Genomic DNA, 16,023 nt, shown 5'->3' with positions numbered 1-16,023 from the left:
AGTTTTTACAAAATATGTAAGATTTTTCCATTTTTCTAAATCACTACTTTAATTCATTTTGTAGCAAAATGCCTCTTTATGGCACACTTTTTTCTTCCATGTTTTCTAGGATAATTCTTATTTCTCAATTACTTGGACAGTACCAGACAGAATTCCAAAAATAATGCTATGTAGCTAATGGTTTCAATCAAATCAGAGATCCATTTGCTGCTTGATTTTAGATGCTAAATTTCTATTGGGTAGACATGTTTGGAAGCCCCTCATCAAGTTTGTACAGATGGCTTATTTTCTGTCATCAGTGATGATAACATGTATTTGTGCTCTATTTACTTATTTCCTTCAATGACTTTTGGTGATTTCCTTTGTTCTTTTAGAATTAAAACGTGATGATAACAGTACCTCCTTTAGAGAGTTGTTGTAAAGTTAATATATATGAAGTGGTCAAACAGTGGCTGAGAAAATATTAAATGCATATCTCAGTTCCAAGCTTGTCTTAAAAAGACAAAAGTTTTAATGATAAAAATGTCACTCTAGAGTTTACAATCTCTAGGGGATGATAAGACTGTACCCACAAAACAAGGAGATAATTATGCAGAAAATTAGAATAACTAATTATTCTATTAAATAATAACAATAACAAGAGAAGCAGTAATAAAAGTAACTAAACTTAAAAGCAGTATTTTGAGTGTTTTACAAGTATTAAATGAATAGTCAGAAAATTTTTGTGACATAGGTTCTATTATTATTCTACTTTTATAGGGTAGGAATCAGAGGCCCCAAGACATAAATGAATTGCTCAAGACTATAGCCAGCAAGTAACAGAGCAGGATTCAAACAGAGGCAGTTTGGCTCCACTCTATACTTTGTTGCCTAGTTGATAACCAAATCTTTGCTTAAAAATGATTTGCCCACATCTCAGCAAGGTTCCCTACAGAGAAAGAGTATGCAACTATTAAAGTTCTTACTGCATATTGTCAGATTTTTCTTCACGGAGAGCGTTTCAAAGTACAATTTCACCAGTCCTTGAAAAAATTATACATTATCATTTAAAAATATTGTGTTAAGCTGGTCAATGAAAATGCTATCATGTTTTAATTTATACTTCCTTGACTACTACTATGGATTACCCCCCCCATTTTATTTATCAATTTATTTGCATTTCTTTAAATATTCAATAAAGACAAATCATACTAAGACAATACCAGCACCTTGATTTTTTTTCCTAATTATCATAATGTCACTATTACCTACACATCTGTTTTCTCTCCTTATAATTCATCCCGTAGTCCCAGATTACATCAACTATTTAATACCTAATATAGACTAAAAGGTCAATTTATAATAGCACAGCAACACCAAGATTTGGTACAAGAAGTAAGGACATATTTTTTCCCTAAAGGATACTAATAATATACTAATACTATATATATTATAATATATATACTAACATACTAATAATATACTAATACTACATATGTTTTTCCCTAAAGGACACTAATACATATAATATTAGTATATTATATATATTAAATATAACATATTATACCTATATATAATATATAATATTCCTAAAGGATACTAGTAATATACTAATATTATATATATTATAATATATATACTAATATACTAATAATATACTAATATTATATATATTAGTGTTCTTTAGGGAAAAAATACATGTCCCTTACTTCTTTTTTTTTTTTTTTTTTTAACGTGGGCAAGCACTGGGAATCGAACCCGGGTCCTTGGGCATGGCAGGCAAGCACTTTTACCTGCTGAGCCACCGTGGCCTGCCCTGTCCCTTACTTCTTATACCAAATCTTGGTGTTGCTGTGCTATTATAAATACTATTAGTAATATTAGTAGACATCTTTTATATATAGATTATACAGTTTGTGAAAAGAACTTTGCTAGATGCTTCATATTTATAATATATATTTATATATACATAGGGTTGCTGAGTAGATTAAATAATATTACATATAAAATAGCAAAGTGTGTAGCACATAGTATTTCATAAATATTAACTACTACTACAATTTTTTAACAACTATCTTGCTAGGGAGACAGTGATATTCCCATTTTGCAGAGGCTCAGAGGTATTAAATAAGCTGTCTAAAATTATGTTCAAATAAAGCTTTGAAGAGAGAGCATAAGACCTAAAGAAAAACCTTATCATATAAATATGCATTTTCCATATTAATATTTATTTTACCAAATGATTACAAGATGCAGCTCTTCTCTGTAGGGAATGGGAAGTTAAGGCTTAAAATGTACAGGGTTCCTATTTGGAATGATGGAAATGTTTAGGTGATGCATGGTGGTGATGCTAGTGCAACGTTGTGAATGTTATTAACAGCATTGAAATGTATAACTGAATGTGATTGAAAGGGGAAATGTTAGATTATATACATGGTAACAGAATAAAAGCAAAAAAAAAAAAATAACCACGGGACTACACGATGCAAACAGTGAACCCTAATTTAAACCATGTACTACAGTTAATAGTACAATTATAAAAATGTTCTATCATTAATTGTAATAAATGTTCCACACCAATGCAAGGTGTTAATAGTAGGAAGGTATATGGGAATCCTTTTTTACTTTATGCATGACTGTTGTGTAAACCCACAACTTCTCCAATAAGGAAGGAAATGACACAGCTCTGCAGATTTGGGTAAAGATGATTAAAAGGGCAGTTTTTCAAATGTTTATGTCTTGTGATACATATGTGCAGTTTAACAACTAAAAAAATCATTACACTGACACTATCAGAATTGCAAATCAATTGCAGTGTAAGTCGTGTATTAGCCAAGCTTAAAAAGACAATAAACCTTACTATCATAGGCAGTATGTAGAACGAACAATTTTACTTGCCTTGTAATTTTTTTTATTTTTTTTTGCATGGGCAGGCACTGGGAATCAAACCTGGGTCTCTGGCATGGCAGGTGAGAACTCTGCCACTGAACCGCTGTCACACTGCCCTTCAGCAGTCTCGTGAGAGATTTCTTTAGAGAAAGGTGACAGTGGGAGTTTAATGCAAACATCACTCTATGAAGTATGGCAATTCTTTTAGAACAAATGTGCATGTGTGTGTGTTCTGACTAAAAGACAGAGAAAAATACTGACAGGGTCTTCAACTAGCTGTTTTAGACAAAAATACTGAAAAATTGTATGGTATTCTTAGGAAAGAAATGTATTTCTTTCTACACTGAAACGAGCACATAGAATTCACCACCCAATGCACAATTATAATATATACACAATAAACAAGCAAATACAGGGCTTATATAAATAAGAACCCCAAACCTTTACATTTATTTAGGAAAATAATTTGTTTATGGCTAAAATTGACTTCATCACCTCATCAAATCAATCTAAAGTGAGTGTTAGAGGAAATCATATTTGAAAACTGATGAAAGAGAGTAAAACACATGCTATGGGATCTACAGATGCTACAATTTTTGAGCATTTAAGATGAAACTTTTAGTCTGTATTTCCTAAGTCTACAATGAGAGAAGTATAGACTAAATAGCAAAGACACAAAGTTCTTCCTTCCCTAGGGTGAAGAGAGGAGGATGCCACAAAGTTCTTCTATGCTATATTCTGGGAAAGAATCCCATGGAATCTGGAATCACAGCCTTTAGCATGAAAGCAGAGATGAATCTGCACATCCTATGCCCTAACTGTATCACTGTTTGTACAATGGGTGATGAATAATTTATTTTGAATGAGTAGGCTCAGAAGTGTTCCTTAGAACTCAGGGTACTCTATTCCAGGTTAGTTCTCTGATTCTGTTCCCTACATGATTTCTTTAGAAGCCCAGGTCACTTGAAGATAATGCTCCAGTCAGAGCATATCCAGGTGGTTACTCTTACTACAGTTCACTTGCTGGTCTCGGGCCCCCTGAACAATGTGTCAGCACACTCAGACCTCTGGAAACAAACACCACATCATATGTTCAGTTACAGGGTGCTGGAAATGACTGGGCAAAGAAAAGCATCTTTTATCCAGCTTAGCTTCTGATTAGCTATATATGTGATAAATCACTGAATTGTTCTGGCTCTAAATATTCTCATCCATAAGATATTTTTTAAAGAAATTGTACAGATTTCTAAGGCTTCTTCTAGTTCAAAACTTCTACATTCTAAAATGATGAATCCTACATATAATCCTTGTTGAAATTAAACAGCCTCCTAATGAAATAGGGTAGTCCTTCCCACTCCACCCCCAAATTTAATCTCTGAAAATCATCATTGAAAAAGAGGCTACAATTAGGAAATTAGAAAAATAAAATCAGTCATTCGATAAATCATAGAATCAGTTACAGTCTGACACCAGCTAAAACAGCTATCATTTATGTGGCTTTTACACGTTTTAGAAAATCTGATGATAACATGTAAAGGATTGTTTAGTAATGTTATAGTAGAGAGGTAGTGTTACAGTTATGAAATGAGTTGGATGTTAGAAAAACCTGATGTGGATCTCCATCTCAGCCACTCTTTCTCTACCTATGATCTTATGGCACACTTAACCTTAGTTTTCCACATTGTATTTTGAGGATACTAATGATAATTATAGAAAATATTCCAGGAATATCGAGGGGCATTACAAAGATAGTGTTTGCAAATTACATAGCACAGATACCTGGTACCTCAAAGTGTTTTTTAAGTGGTGACTGATTCTGTAATAATTTTTATTCCTTTAATTTGAAAGCAGTGGGATTTGGAGTAGGCAAGGTTAAGCATTACATATGGGTTGACAAAAGAAGAATATACTTTAACCCATTTTGGAAGTGGTCTTGTTTTCAGTCAAGTGAACACATCAAAGTTTGTATGCTTGATTAATTTGCCCTTCTCTGTAGACCTGAAGATCAAGAGCTTGAGATGGCTCTTAAAACAAAAGCGTGGTGATTTCATGAAAATATCCATGGATATTTTAAAGAGAAAGTATTTTTTAAAATACTTGAACAATATCTGTGAACATTTCTATCTTCACATAGAATTAAAACTTGTTTTCCGGATATTTTCTTCATTCACTTTGAGTGTTCTTTTAATTTTGAGTTCTGACAGGTTTTAGACTGGATTCTATTCTTTGATTACTTGTGAACAGAGCAAAATAGTTTTGCATAATGATTTATGCTTCTTTCTGGCTTTTAAAGTAGCATATACTCATTGCCCCAAGTTAAATTAATAAGTACTGGAAATAATCAAGAAACGTGCAGATAAAGCACATGTAGTTTATCACCAAGAGATAAGGACTATAACATTCTAATATCTGAGTATTGTGTATCCAGAATTGTATTAAGGAAGGGAATATTATTTTAAATTTGCTTGACTCCATTTCATTCTTTTTGACTCTTGGCTTAAAAATACAGGGAAATATGAAAATTGATCATTTGTGCAGAAAGAAGAATACTTCCTGAGAAGCACAAAACTTTAAACACACTTATTTACCATGCTGAAAGGACTGCATGTTCAGAAGTGATAAAATTAACTAAAACAAGACAAGCATACACAAAATTGTAAAAGGGAGATCCATTTTATCTGACAAGGGAATTTGACAAGGGAATCAGAGGTCGAATGGTGCTTTTGTATACCTAAAACTAAACTGGTCAAAGGATTAAAACCTGCCTATATGGGAAACGCTGCAATATCAAGGAAACGTACTAAAATGTTAAAAGGTTTTCTCATTTTTGATGGCCAAATTCCATCCTGTAAGCAGTGCATTAGACATTAATGACATACGATTTCTCACTGACAGATTTAACTGCATCAATAGGCCTCTCTGTCCATTGCAGCAAATTGATCCTACATGACACTGACAAGGGCAGTCTGCACTTAATGACCTCCACCGCTGAAGGAAGAAAATGAAAGATGATTGGGAGAACAAATAAATCTTTGAAAGTTTCCCTGAAACAGGTGTGCTAAAAATGATCTGTTTGAGAGATCACAAACATAGACCAATTTCCTAGCATGCCCCATTGTCTGTTTGTTCACACCAAAGTCTCTCTCCTTGTATCCTGCATCAAGATTTGCTTTAATTTCAAAAAATGAGATCAAGACAATTTTGTTGTTATATTTATACTACATAAATATTACTTTAGGGCTCTCTTTTAAAGGCATGAGTTCCTCACTATTTATCCAGGTGTCTAATATATTTGTCCTTTGTGACCAAAAGATTCTGCATGAACAGATGACACATGTACATAAAATTTATTTTTCTCTTCCCCTGGATTAGAAAAGGAAATACAGTATAGCCGTTGGTTATTTCTCCTCCCCAATTTTCAGCAATAAATAAAACACACTTAACCTCAATAATAATAATATCAAATGCATGCAGTGATTTGAACAAATGACCCATAGATACATTGATATTCTTTGAATCCTACACAATGGTAAGAGGACATGAAGAATTTGGCAGATAGTTGCATTCTCAATTTTCTAGAATACACTTATTCCTTGATCTACCTTCACCTTGCCACTATTTCAATAACAATTCAAAAGAGAAAAATACAATCTTCTCTCCCCCAATACATTCAGGAGATTTAACTATGAAGATGGGTGGAAAATATAGGGTTGCTGATAAGTGGCACATGAGAAGGAGCATATTAGTTATTTACAGTTGCATAGCATCCCCTTATTTTCAAAGTATTTATTATGGTACTTTTTAATTCCTTATAAATTGCTCTAAGAGGAAAATCTTGTTTTACAGATGAGAACACCGAGGTCAGAAAGGGTAAATCTCAGCCTTCTGCCTTGCCATTAGTTCACACTAGTGAGGGATAAGTATAGTACTGGAATTCTAACCCCTTAATTTATACTACAATATGATGCCAGCAGGATAGAGTCCATCAGCCACCTACAGATTCTTATGGATAGGTGAGTTGTTTAAAAATAATCATTCTTCTATTTCCTGAAATTTACATCCTGGGAGAGAAAAAAGACTTGCAAGGCAAATAATTGTTCTACTGAATATTTGGAAAGGAATATAAAGGAAGCTGCTGTGGCTTAAAATTCTAGTAATGGAGTTCTCCCTTCCTTCCTGATTCATGACATGTGTTTTACTTTTCTAACTTTTACCATTATGGAAGATTTTACAGAAACATCTTCAGAATTCCAAAGATTTCCAATAACCAGTGAGTGTTAGATAATTCCCCAAGTTTCTAATTGATCCCTATATCTAACAAGAAAATAAATACCAAAATTTGGTGCCCTTACATCAAAAGGAAGATTTAGAGGCCTATCATGGGAAGTTATCTATATTTACAGTTGAAATTTGAAGTCTATAATAATATAATTCATTCTGCAAACCACAAAAATTTGGTATTGCAGATCACAAGACTAAACTAAATAAGTATAAAATGATGGATTAATAACTAAGTCTTTGATTTATCTATTATCCTTTCAAGGCCGAATTCCAGAGGGTTGATAAAAAAAGACGGCAAAGCTTTGCAAAAAGAAAATGTGCCATTTTGTGGCACATAAGGTCTGTCATCATATTACAGACCCCATAACTGACCACTTCTTACTTTCTGTAGTACATATGTCAGATAAAACATTGCTTTATAAAAACGCAATAAGAAAAACCAGTACCTGTTTCTTATCTCTAATTGAAGCTTCAAGTGGTAACTGTCTGTCATACATATTGAAGTAATTGTCCTTTTCTGTTAAGAAATCATCCTGTGTCTTCTGATACTCTTGAGCTAAGTGCAGATTTTCTTCTAGTAAATCATCGTTTGTTTTCTAGAAGATAAATATACATATTAATTAAAAGTAATTTGATTTGTTTTGATTTTCACATCTTTTGAATTATCTAAAAGTTGTTCTACTACGTATTGTAGAAAAATATTAAAGCACTGATTTAAAAAAATGTTCCCCTGACACCAATATCCTCCTTGGATTTAAAATTTTTCTTTCTTGATTCAGAGTTTTGTGTTTTTATTTTTCAACATTGATATGTGAGTCAAAAAAGTGTATCTCACTTTTGCTCCCCCTCTTTCTACTGCTCTTTTCCCAGACTTCCCTCTGTTGGGCCTTGGGAATTACCTAGTCCTGGGAATGTTCTATCAGTTTCACACACCCTTTTCTTTCTTCAAACCTCTGCTCAGACAGGTAGATGACCCTTGAGAGATTAGGACTCAATCTCCATGAGGTTCAGAATGCTGGCACTCACAAAAACTTTTCAAAATATAAAGAAGCAAGTAAAAGATGAACAGCTGAGTACTCAGCATCTAGAAGCATCCGGAACCATTACTTGTTGTTAATATATTTTAGCTATATTAAATATGACATCTGATTTTATGATCAGCTGAGAACTTTTTTTTGGCATGTGCAGGCACTGGTAATTGAACCTGGGTCTCTGGCATGGCAGGCAGGTGAGAACTCTGCCACTGAGCCACCATTGCCCACCCGAGAACTTTTTATAACACCCCCATGACTAGGTACATATATGCTAAATCTAATGCAAACACCTTAGAAAATCACTTTTGTAACATTATCCATTGACAATTTTGAGGGTCACCTATAATTTTAAATTAGAGGTATTTCCATTTAATTGCTAAATCTTTGTACATTTTCTAGCAGAGAAAACTCTCAATTATTTAGGCTGTCTTTCTGTGGCTGCTTCAAAAAACATGAAATTTGTCAATAGCCTTAAGTAATTTCAAATCTGTTAATCCAGTAATTCTACTTATGGGAAATTATCCTAAACAAAAAGATATATTCATTACAACATTATTTACTATCACAAAGGTTTCAAAACAAACAGACTTAGATTATTAATAATGAATATGATATGATTAAATAGCTAGATATAAAAACACCCATTGTGAAGCAATTAAAAAGTTTTGTAAAATTATCACCAGGTCAAACTTTTACTATAAGTTGTTTAAAAATACATTGTAGTATGAGAACGTGCATAGAGGAAATACAATTTAGCAGAAATGTACCTGTACAAATAATTCTGTTTCCATTTTTGAATATTTATGAGGTCAAACACATTTTTCATTAAAAAAATCTGTTATCCATATTGATCCCTAATGATTAGTACTATCGCACAGCTGCTGTTTCAAAAAGACAAAACCATGAAATAAGAATCATTTAAAATGTCCTTCTTATCCTAATTCTGGCACAGTAATATAATACTTTAGAAATTTCTATCTAGTATATTTGCCTATAATCATGTAAAATTATCCTTTGGTAGAAGGACAAATAAAGGAAGATATTTTCCTTAGTTAGAGGTATTTCTTAAAAGATGGTAACAGTTATTTTTTGATATCTTAACACATTAAATTTTAAACCTCAAACATCTGATTTGGAACACTGATGAATGATCTACTGGAGGAGGGAGAAGGAATAATTTTGAATTTTTTGTTTGTTTGTTTTACATAAGCACAATTCTGACACCTGAGTTTCCTACTTTTTAGTAATTCCTCTTTCAATCCCTAGGTGGCTACCATAAAAATTTGAGAAGAGTGCTACAAAAAGTTGCAGAATTTTCGTCAAACAAACTCTTGGGAATTAATCAGGGAAATATTTGGTAATTTATGCTTTGCTCACTGTGTAATATGTGTTTTTCTTTCCAAATGCATATATTTTCAATTTCTGAATGACACCAGTTCTTACCACTTTTATATGCCATAATTGGAATGGATACCAAGAAATCAAATTATGAAAATGGATCTTCAAAATTTTGTTATATCAGGTCATAATAGTTTATAATATTGCTTCCCAGTAATGAATGAATGCAAGGATTTACCAATTTACTATTTCTGAAAGTCAGTGACCTTCAGATGTGCAATGAAGTTAAAATTTTTAAATTTTAAGTAATTATATTCTGCTGATACCAAAAATGTTTTTTACATATAACTGTGGTTCCACCTCACAACTCTGATTCATTTAATTTTAAGCAATGGCATTAAAACATTGCAAATGAAACAAAGGGGGATTGATAATTATTGGTGGCATTACATCTTGGGGAAATAATGCTTAAGTTGACCAGCTCATAAAGATAGCTGTAGAGACATTTAATAAGGGCAAAAAACTGGGGGTAGGAAGTGTGATATAAAGCTAACAGAAAAAAAAAAAAGAAAGAAAGTAATATGAAAAGTCAAATGACTTCTAAGAGCTTTGAAATTCAAATCTAGCTGAATTCTATCCTTACCTATTGGCAAACTGACAGATCTTTCCACTTAAGGTCTTGGTTAAATGTGAACTTGAAAGTATTTTTTTGTTCTGAAACCATTTAAAAACAATTTTTCATCCCAACTCTTTTAAGTTTAAAATAATTGTGCTCTGAGTAGATTTACAAAAACATTTCATTTATTTATCCATTTACTCTTTCATTTATTTAAATTCATACTATTTATTTAGCAACTACTGTATGCCAGGGCCTGAGAAAAATGATGAACCTCAGGAGCTTATGGCCTAGTGAGAAGGATTTATATTAAAAATCACACAAAAATATAATTAGAATGTAGAATTCTGACTCTTGCACTTCCTCTGTTTTTTATTTTTATTAAATTCACTCAAAATGTCTAAATAAATATAACACTTTGTCAAAGCTACATTTACCGTTCGTCATTCAACTCCAATTATTAATGCTTATTAGGATGTTGAAATATCGGGAATATAGCTCGACTGCCTAAGAGAAAAGAGACTTAATGAATGACAATTACTAGGTTCCATTTTGTCTAGGATATATTAAGGAAAATACTTAGCTTGATGATGGTTATCTGCTATTTCAAATTATTTGTTAAACCTTGATATTTGGGGTACACTGCAGTTTCTTGTCCTAATATTCTATTAGAAAACGAAGATTATGCTTATAAAGGGCTGAACAAAAGTTAAATTGTATTTTGTTCCTCACTAAGACATGTCACACAAAGCAGTGTCTGACAAAAATAGGTAAACTAGACAGGTTCTCAGAAAGTACTTGAATGAATGAATGGATGAATGAATGAATATACAAACTATGTTAGGAGAGGTACATATTTAGCACTTCAGAAATATATTTTCTTTGCCAACTTCTATAAAATAATGAAGCACATTCATTTATACATTTTCATTACTTGAGAGATAAAGATCTGAAGTAGTATATAAAGAGAATTCATGCAATAAGTATTTGTACTGAACATTACTCTAGGGATATACTACTTTTTCAAAGCTTAGTAGTGTTCTTTATCTGAGTGCATCATTGACTTTAACAAATTATGGGAACCCCTTGAAACTAGACACAGCATTTTTCTTGGGTTACCTAAATAGCCTGTAATCCCAAAAGGCTGGAGAACCTATTTGCTAAAGAAAGATCTTGCTTCCTCTTGTCACAAAAAATTTTGAAAAATAAAGGCAGATTGAGACCCATGAATATCCAATTATTCTCCATTTTCCCCACATAATCTTATTAAGCCATGGATTTCTTTTTTTAAGCCATGGATTTTATCTTGGGAATTTCTCTTAATTTCTTCCATTTTCAGTTTATCTTTCTTACTCTTAACTTTCCCCTTTCCAAATTTCTTACTGGGAAAGTGGGAAATAGTGAATTCCAATCAAAGAACCAGTGCCTTTTTGGACAAAAATATAGAGTATATATGGCCTTATTATGTTTGTGATATATAGCCAAGAATTTGGAAATAAGTCTGATCTTGAACATTAACTCCAGAATTCCACACATACCAGATAAGAACTCAGACTTATATAATCATGTTAGTGAAAAATAATATTATCCAGAACAGCAAATATTTATTGTAAGAAAATCCCCTCAATAAAGGGTATGACACTCTAAAAGAAGCTGTAAGCAATATAAAATAAAATGGATTCAGCATCAAACATGGAGTGCCTACCAACAGGCAAGATACATACATCCAGAACCTTGTAACTTCCTAGTAAGGAATTTCTCTTTCCCTTGAATCTGCATAGACTTGTGGCTTCTCTGGTTAGCAGAGCATGGCAGAAATGATACTATGCAACTTCCCAGGTTAGTTGGTAAAAAGGACAGAGCTTCTGTCTCGCTCTCTCTTTTGGAACATTCACCCTTGGAACCAGCCACCATGTTGTGAATTATCTGGGCCACATAGAATAGTCCACTTGTAGATGGTGCAACAAATAGTTAGTTATGGTCTCTGCAAACATTCAGCATCAACTGCCAGATGTGTGAATGCGTCTTCTGAAGATGACTCTACCCCCAGTCTTCAAGTCATGCAGGTGATGGTCAAGAAAGTGTGAAGCAGAGACAAGCCATCTGTTATAGTTTGCGAAAGCTGCCAGAATGCAATATACCTGAGATGGATTCGGCTTTTATAAAGAAGATTTACTTAGCTAATTATCTGAGTTTAAATAGCTTTCCCCGGGGTAATCCCTTTCTGCATCTCCAAACATCTGGGTCTGTGTTGGCTCTGAGTTCTGAGCTTAGGTGTTCTGGGCTGCTGTGCGCTACTGGGCTCTCTCTTTTAAGCTTTCAGTAATTAAATTAAACGTCACTCATTGCACAAGTCACTCCCCTTAGCCAACCACAGATACAATCAAACACAGATGAATTTCACATGCTGATGACTTAAGTCCACAGCAACAGAACAACTGGGCACCATCATCTGACCAAGATGACACCTGAACCTAACTACTACACCTGCTGTGCCCTGTTTCCTTATACACAGAATCATCGGTATCATAAATAATAGTTGTTTAAGCCACAAAGTTTAGGGATATTTGTTATGCAGTCATAGCAACTGGACAACTGGAGTTTACATGGTTAGTAAGTGTGGCTCTGGACATCGCACCTGGGTGGACTGGGTCCAGATCCTACACTCTTAACCAAATGAGATACTTCCTTCATAAACACTAGCCAGAACTCTTGAATGTTAGGTGGTGCTGTTTTCATAAAACTCAAAATCATTAAACATTTAAATAAAATAACTGAATTCTCTTGTTCTGAGTCCACTTCCACCAAGAAAATACCGTATTAAAATCAGGCTAAACATATAGGTTGTTGATATAGATAGAATGGGCTGCTAAAAGAAATAAAACCTTGCTCCCCTGGGAAGCTAATTTTCATTGGAAGTTAATATATGGGCATGCTGGTTTTACAGAATCAGTCTGGTGATTTGTGATCTGCATGATTACATACTGTATGATTTGATTAGACCTGATGTATCCATTGGAGGACCAAGTGCCTGAGCCTTCAAAGCTGAGGCCTTTACAACTCTGGTCCAGCCAGAGACACTCACCTGGGAGGAAGCCTAAATCCATTCAAACTGTTTTTTAAAATGTAAGGTGGACTTAATGGCAAAGGAGATTATAAGAGAAAAACTTGATTTACACATTCTAGAGAAGTGATTTTGGTTAAAAGTTTTTTTACTCTGTGTGTGTGTGTGCATAGGAAACCTACATGGCTATTTACAAGTGCATTATTGTAAGTCAGTCATGATTAAACTTACGGTAATGTGTCCTCTGTGTCTTCAGTTACTCTTTACACAGGCATCTGGAGCCACTTCGCAAGCCAGAGGAACAACATCCTCTTTCCAATCACTCATTGTAGCAGAGTTGTCATCTTTTGTCCTGATTCTAATTCTAACTCTCCTGTTCTGATGTAACTATCTGTTGCTGTATCAATTGATCTTTTTCTGATGATCTGTCTGTCATCATCTGCTACTTGGCTATTAATAGTTTACTATGGAGAGTTCCTAGTTTTCTTGCACCTTTCCAGGGCCCAGCTGCCGGTTACTGCCATGTCCATGACTTCACACAGAGAGCACCACACTTAGTTTAGTCCCAGTTTTGGAAAGAATTGACTGCCTACAAGAACTACCGAAAAACAAAAGCTGCATTTCTGGTATTTATTGATCAGTTTTGTCCCAGAGCTCCCACATATCCAGCTTTTCACTGATTTGTGGACATAAGTCCACTTTGTCTCTCACCCAGGCTAATGTGAGAGACAAAGTGTAAATAAGTCTACTTGGGGTTCAGTGGAATTCATTCTACAGAGTAGAGAATTAGGGCCGAAAAAGGTTTTATAGAAGAAATAATCAGTGTCCAGAATCTTAGAAAAATCACTGATTATTAGTGATCAAATTTTTCCTGGGACAAAGGTCAGGAGATATTTGAGCAAAGTTGGGAAGTCAAAGTGAAGAAAAATATATTATTGGCACTGTCACAACTATGAGATTATTGTTACTTATGACTTGCGAATTAGACTTTCATATATTTACATTTTTTTGCTCTTTTCTTGACCTTAAAGTTTACTAATTGTGTAAACAATGAAGTGGTCCCATATATTTAGTGCTCCATTGATGCTAAGAATCATAAATAATTCTCAGTTTCAAGCACAAGTGTCCCAGTTACATGTGATCCTGTACATATGCCCAGGCACTTCATCACTGGACATTAGCATAGTCCTTGCTCCATGCCTGTGGCATGTCTCTTCCAGCTTAGGGCACCAGACCGGGGCTTTCACACACAGTGATGCTTCAGTGTCATGTAGGCAGGCATCAGGATTAAGACTAATTCCCAGAACGTGTAGGGAACAGACTTTAGAACAAACAAGATATGGGGGCTCCAAGTCTCTTTGTGAACACTGCCACCTCGAGTGCATTCCCTTTGATTCATGGGTATTAGTGTATCAAACACAAATGCTTATGTTTAAAATACACAGTAACTCTCTCACCATGTGGCAGATACTTCATTACGTGCATCACCTACTGTGTGCATAGAGGCACTGTCACATTGCCGCTCCTATAAAATCTATACACCAATTACTACAGAAAGCAAGAGCTCTCTCCATTGTTTCCAAGGAGCAAGTCTGGAAGAATGATATGTGTCGATATCCTGAAGCCTCACAAGAACAAATAACTGTTTCAACTCTCCCAGGACTCACTTCCTTGTCTGTGCTGCCATAGAAACCAGTCTCGTGTCCAACATGAGTTCGCTTAAAAGAATATTCCTGATTTTTGAATGAACAAATCAGTCCTGGGCTGTTACATACTTCAAACTCTACATATTCTCACATTTGGCAAAATGATCTCAATTCACTAATTTATTCACAAATACTTACTGAGCAATAGGTATTTGCAAAACATTATGGGGGTCACAGTGAGAGGCCAAACAGCACTTTTAAAACACTGTGGATGAAAGCCTTCCCCATTTCAGGAGATCAGTCATCCCTTCCTTTAGCTACCTCACCCCAGCATCCATATAGATGATAATACATAGTATCCTTATTTTAGCTTCCTGAGGGGATTACAAATTTAGCTACCACATTAATTTACTCATAAAGTTTATATTAATGGATACCCAAACATTGTCTCTGAAAACTCAGGAGAGATTCACTGGGAATTCCTGAGTGCTTTGTAGGACCCTATTTGTTCCTTATCTACCTGTCTTTCATCTATCTATCTATTTATTTTTAATCTATTTGACCAGGCATAACTGATACCAGCATGAAAAAATAAACAATCTCATACCAGAAGGAGACTGCAGTCTGACAAGGAAATTGAAACATTTACAAACCTAACTAAATTATAATACATTACACAAGAAGATAAATTGAAGACATTCAGATTATGATAGTTCCATGAGAGATCAGTCATAGCAAAGTTTCAAATAGTTTTGGACAGATTCCTAAAGATATTTCAATATACAGGGCTCTATATGTGTTCTCAGCAGAGAAAACCTGGCCCAGTAATACAGATATGTGTTAAATATTTAAAAAAAAATACCCACCTGATTATTGGGGGGTGCATGTTTTAAAAAAGGGAATATTTTCCTCCATGCTGACTACAGTATTTCTCTTATAACTATTTAATGACTTTAAGAAGCCCTATACATATGTCACTTACATTAGCTATTAAATTTCTATTTGATCTACTTTTTGCCAATAAATTTCTATAGTCTCTAAAGGCATATGGTGTTTCTGATCAGAGAAACAAATTACATAATTAAAAAAGTTGTTAAAATTGGTGTCACCTAATCTACAATCTACATCCTTATGGATTTCTCCAAGTATAAGTATGTGATTTAGAAGAGTACATAA

General features: G+C 34.0%; 1 protein-coding gene across 11 annotated transcripts in view; it reads right to left on the bottom strand.

Annotated features, from left to right (window-relative positions):
* Window positions 1–16,023, bottom strand: part of CCDC178 (coiled-coil domain containing 178) — a 477,106-nt gene that overhangs the window by 141,322 nt on the left and 319,761 nt on the right. For 10 of the 11 annotated variants that reach the window (XR_013165210.1, XM_077135675.1, XM_077135679.1 and 7 more), the window contains one exon: window positions 7,596–7,745. Coding sequence is in view for 10 of the 11 variants with exons in the window: in XM_077135675.1 (XP_076991790.1) it covers window positions 7,596–7,745 (150 nt within the window). In the remaining variant the exon portion in view is untranslated. Of the gene's footprint in view, window positions 1–2,692; window positions 3,009–7,595; window positions 7,746–16,023 lie in introns of those variants that run through there. The other variant, XM_077135677.1, reaches the window with a different exon arrangement.

The sequence above is a fragment of the Tamandua tetradactyla genome, chromosome 18 (assembly GCF_023851605.1).
Source record: "Tamandua tetradactyla isolate mTamTet1 chromosome 18, mTamTet1.pri, whole genome shotgun sequence".
NCBI classification, from domain to species: domain Eukaryota; kingdom Metazoa; phylum Chordata; class Mammalia; order Pilosa; family Myrmecophagidae; genus Tamandua; species Tamandua tetradactyla.
This window is presented reverse-complemented; position numbering and strand designations above follow the sequence as displayed.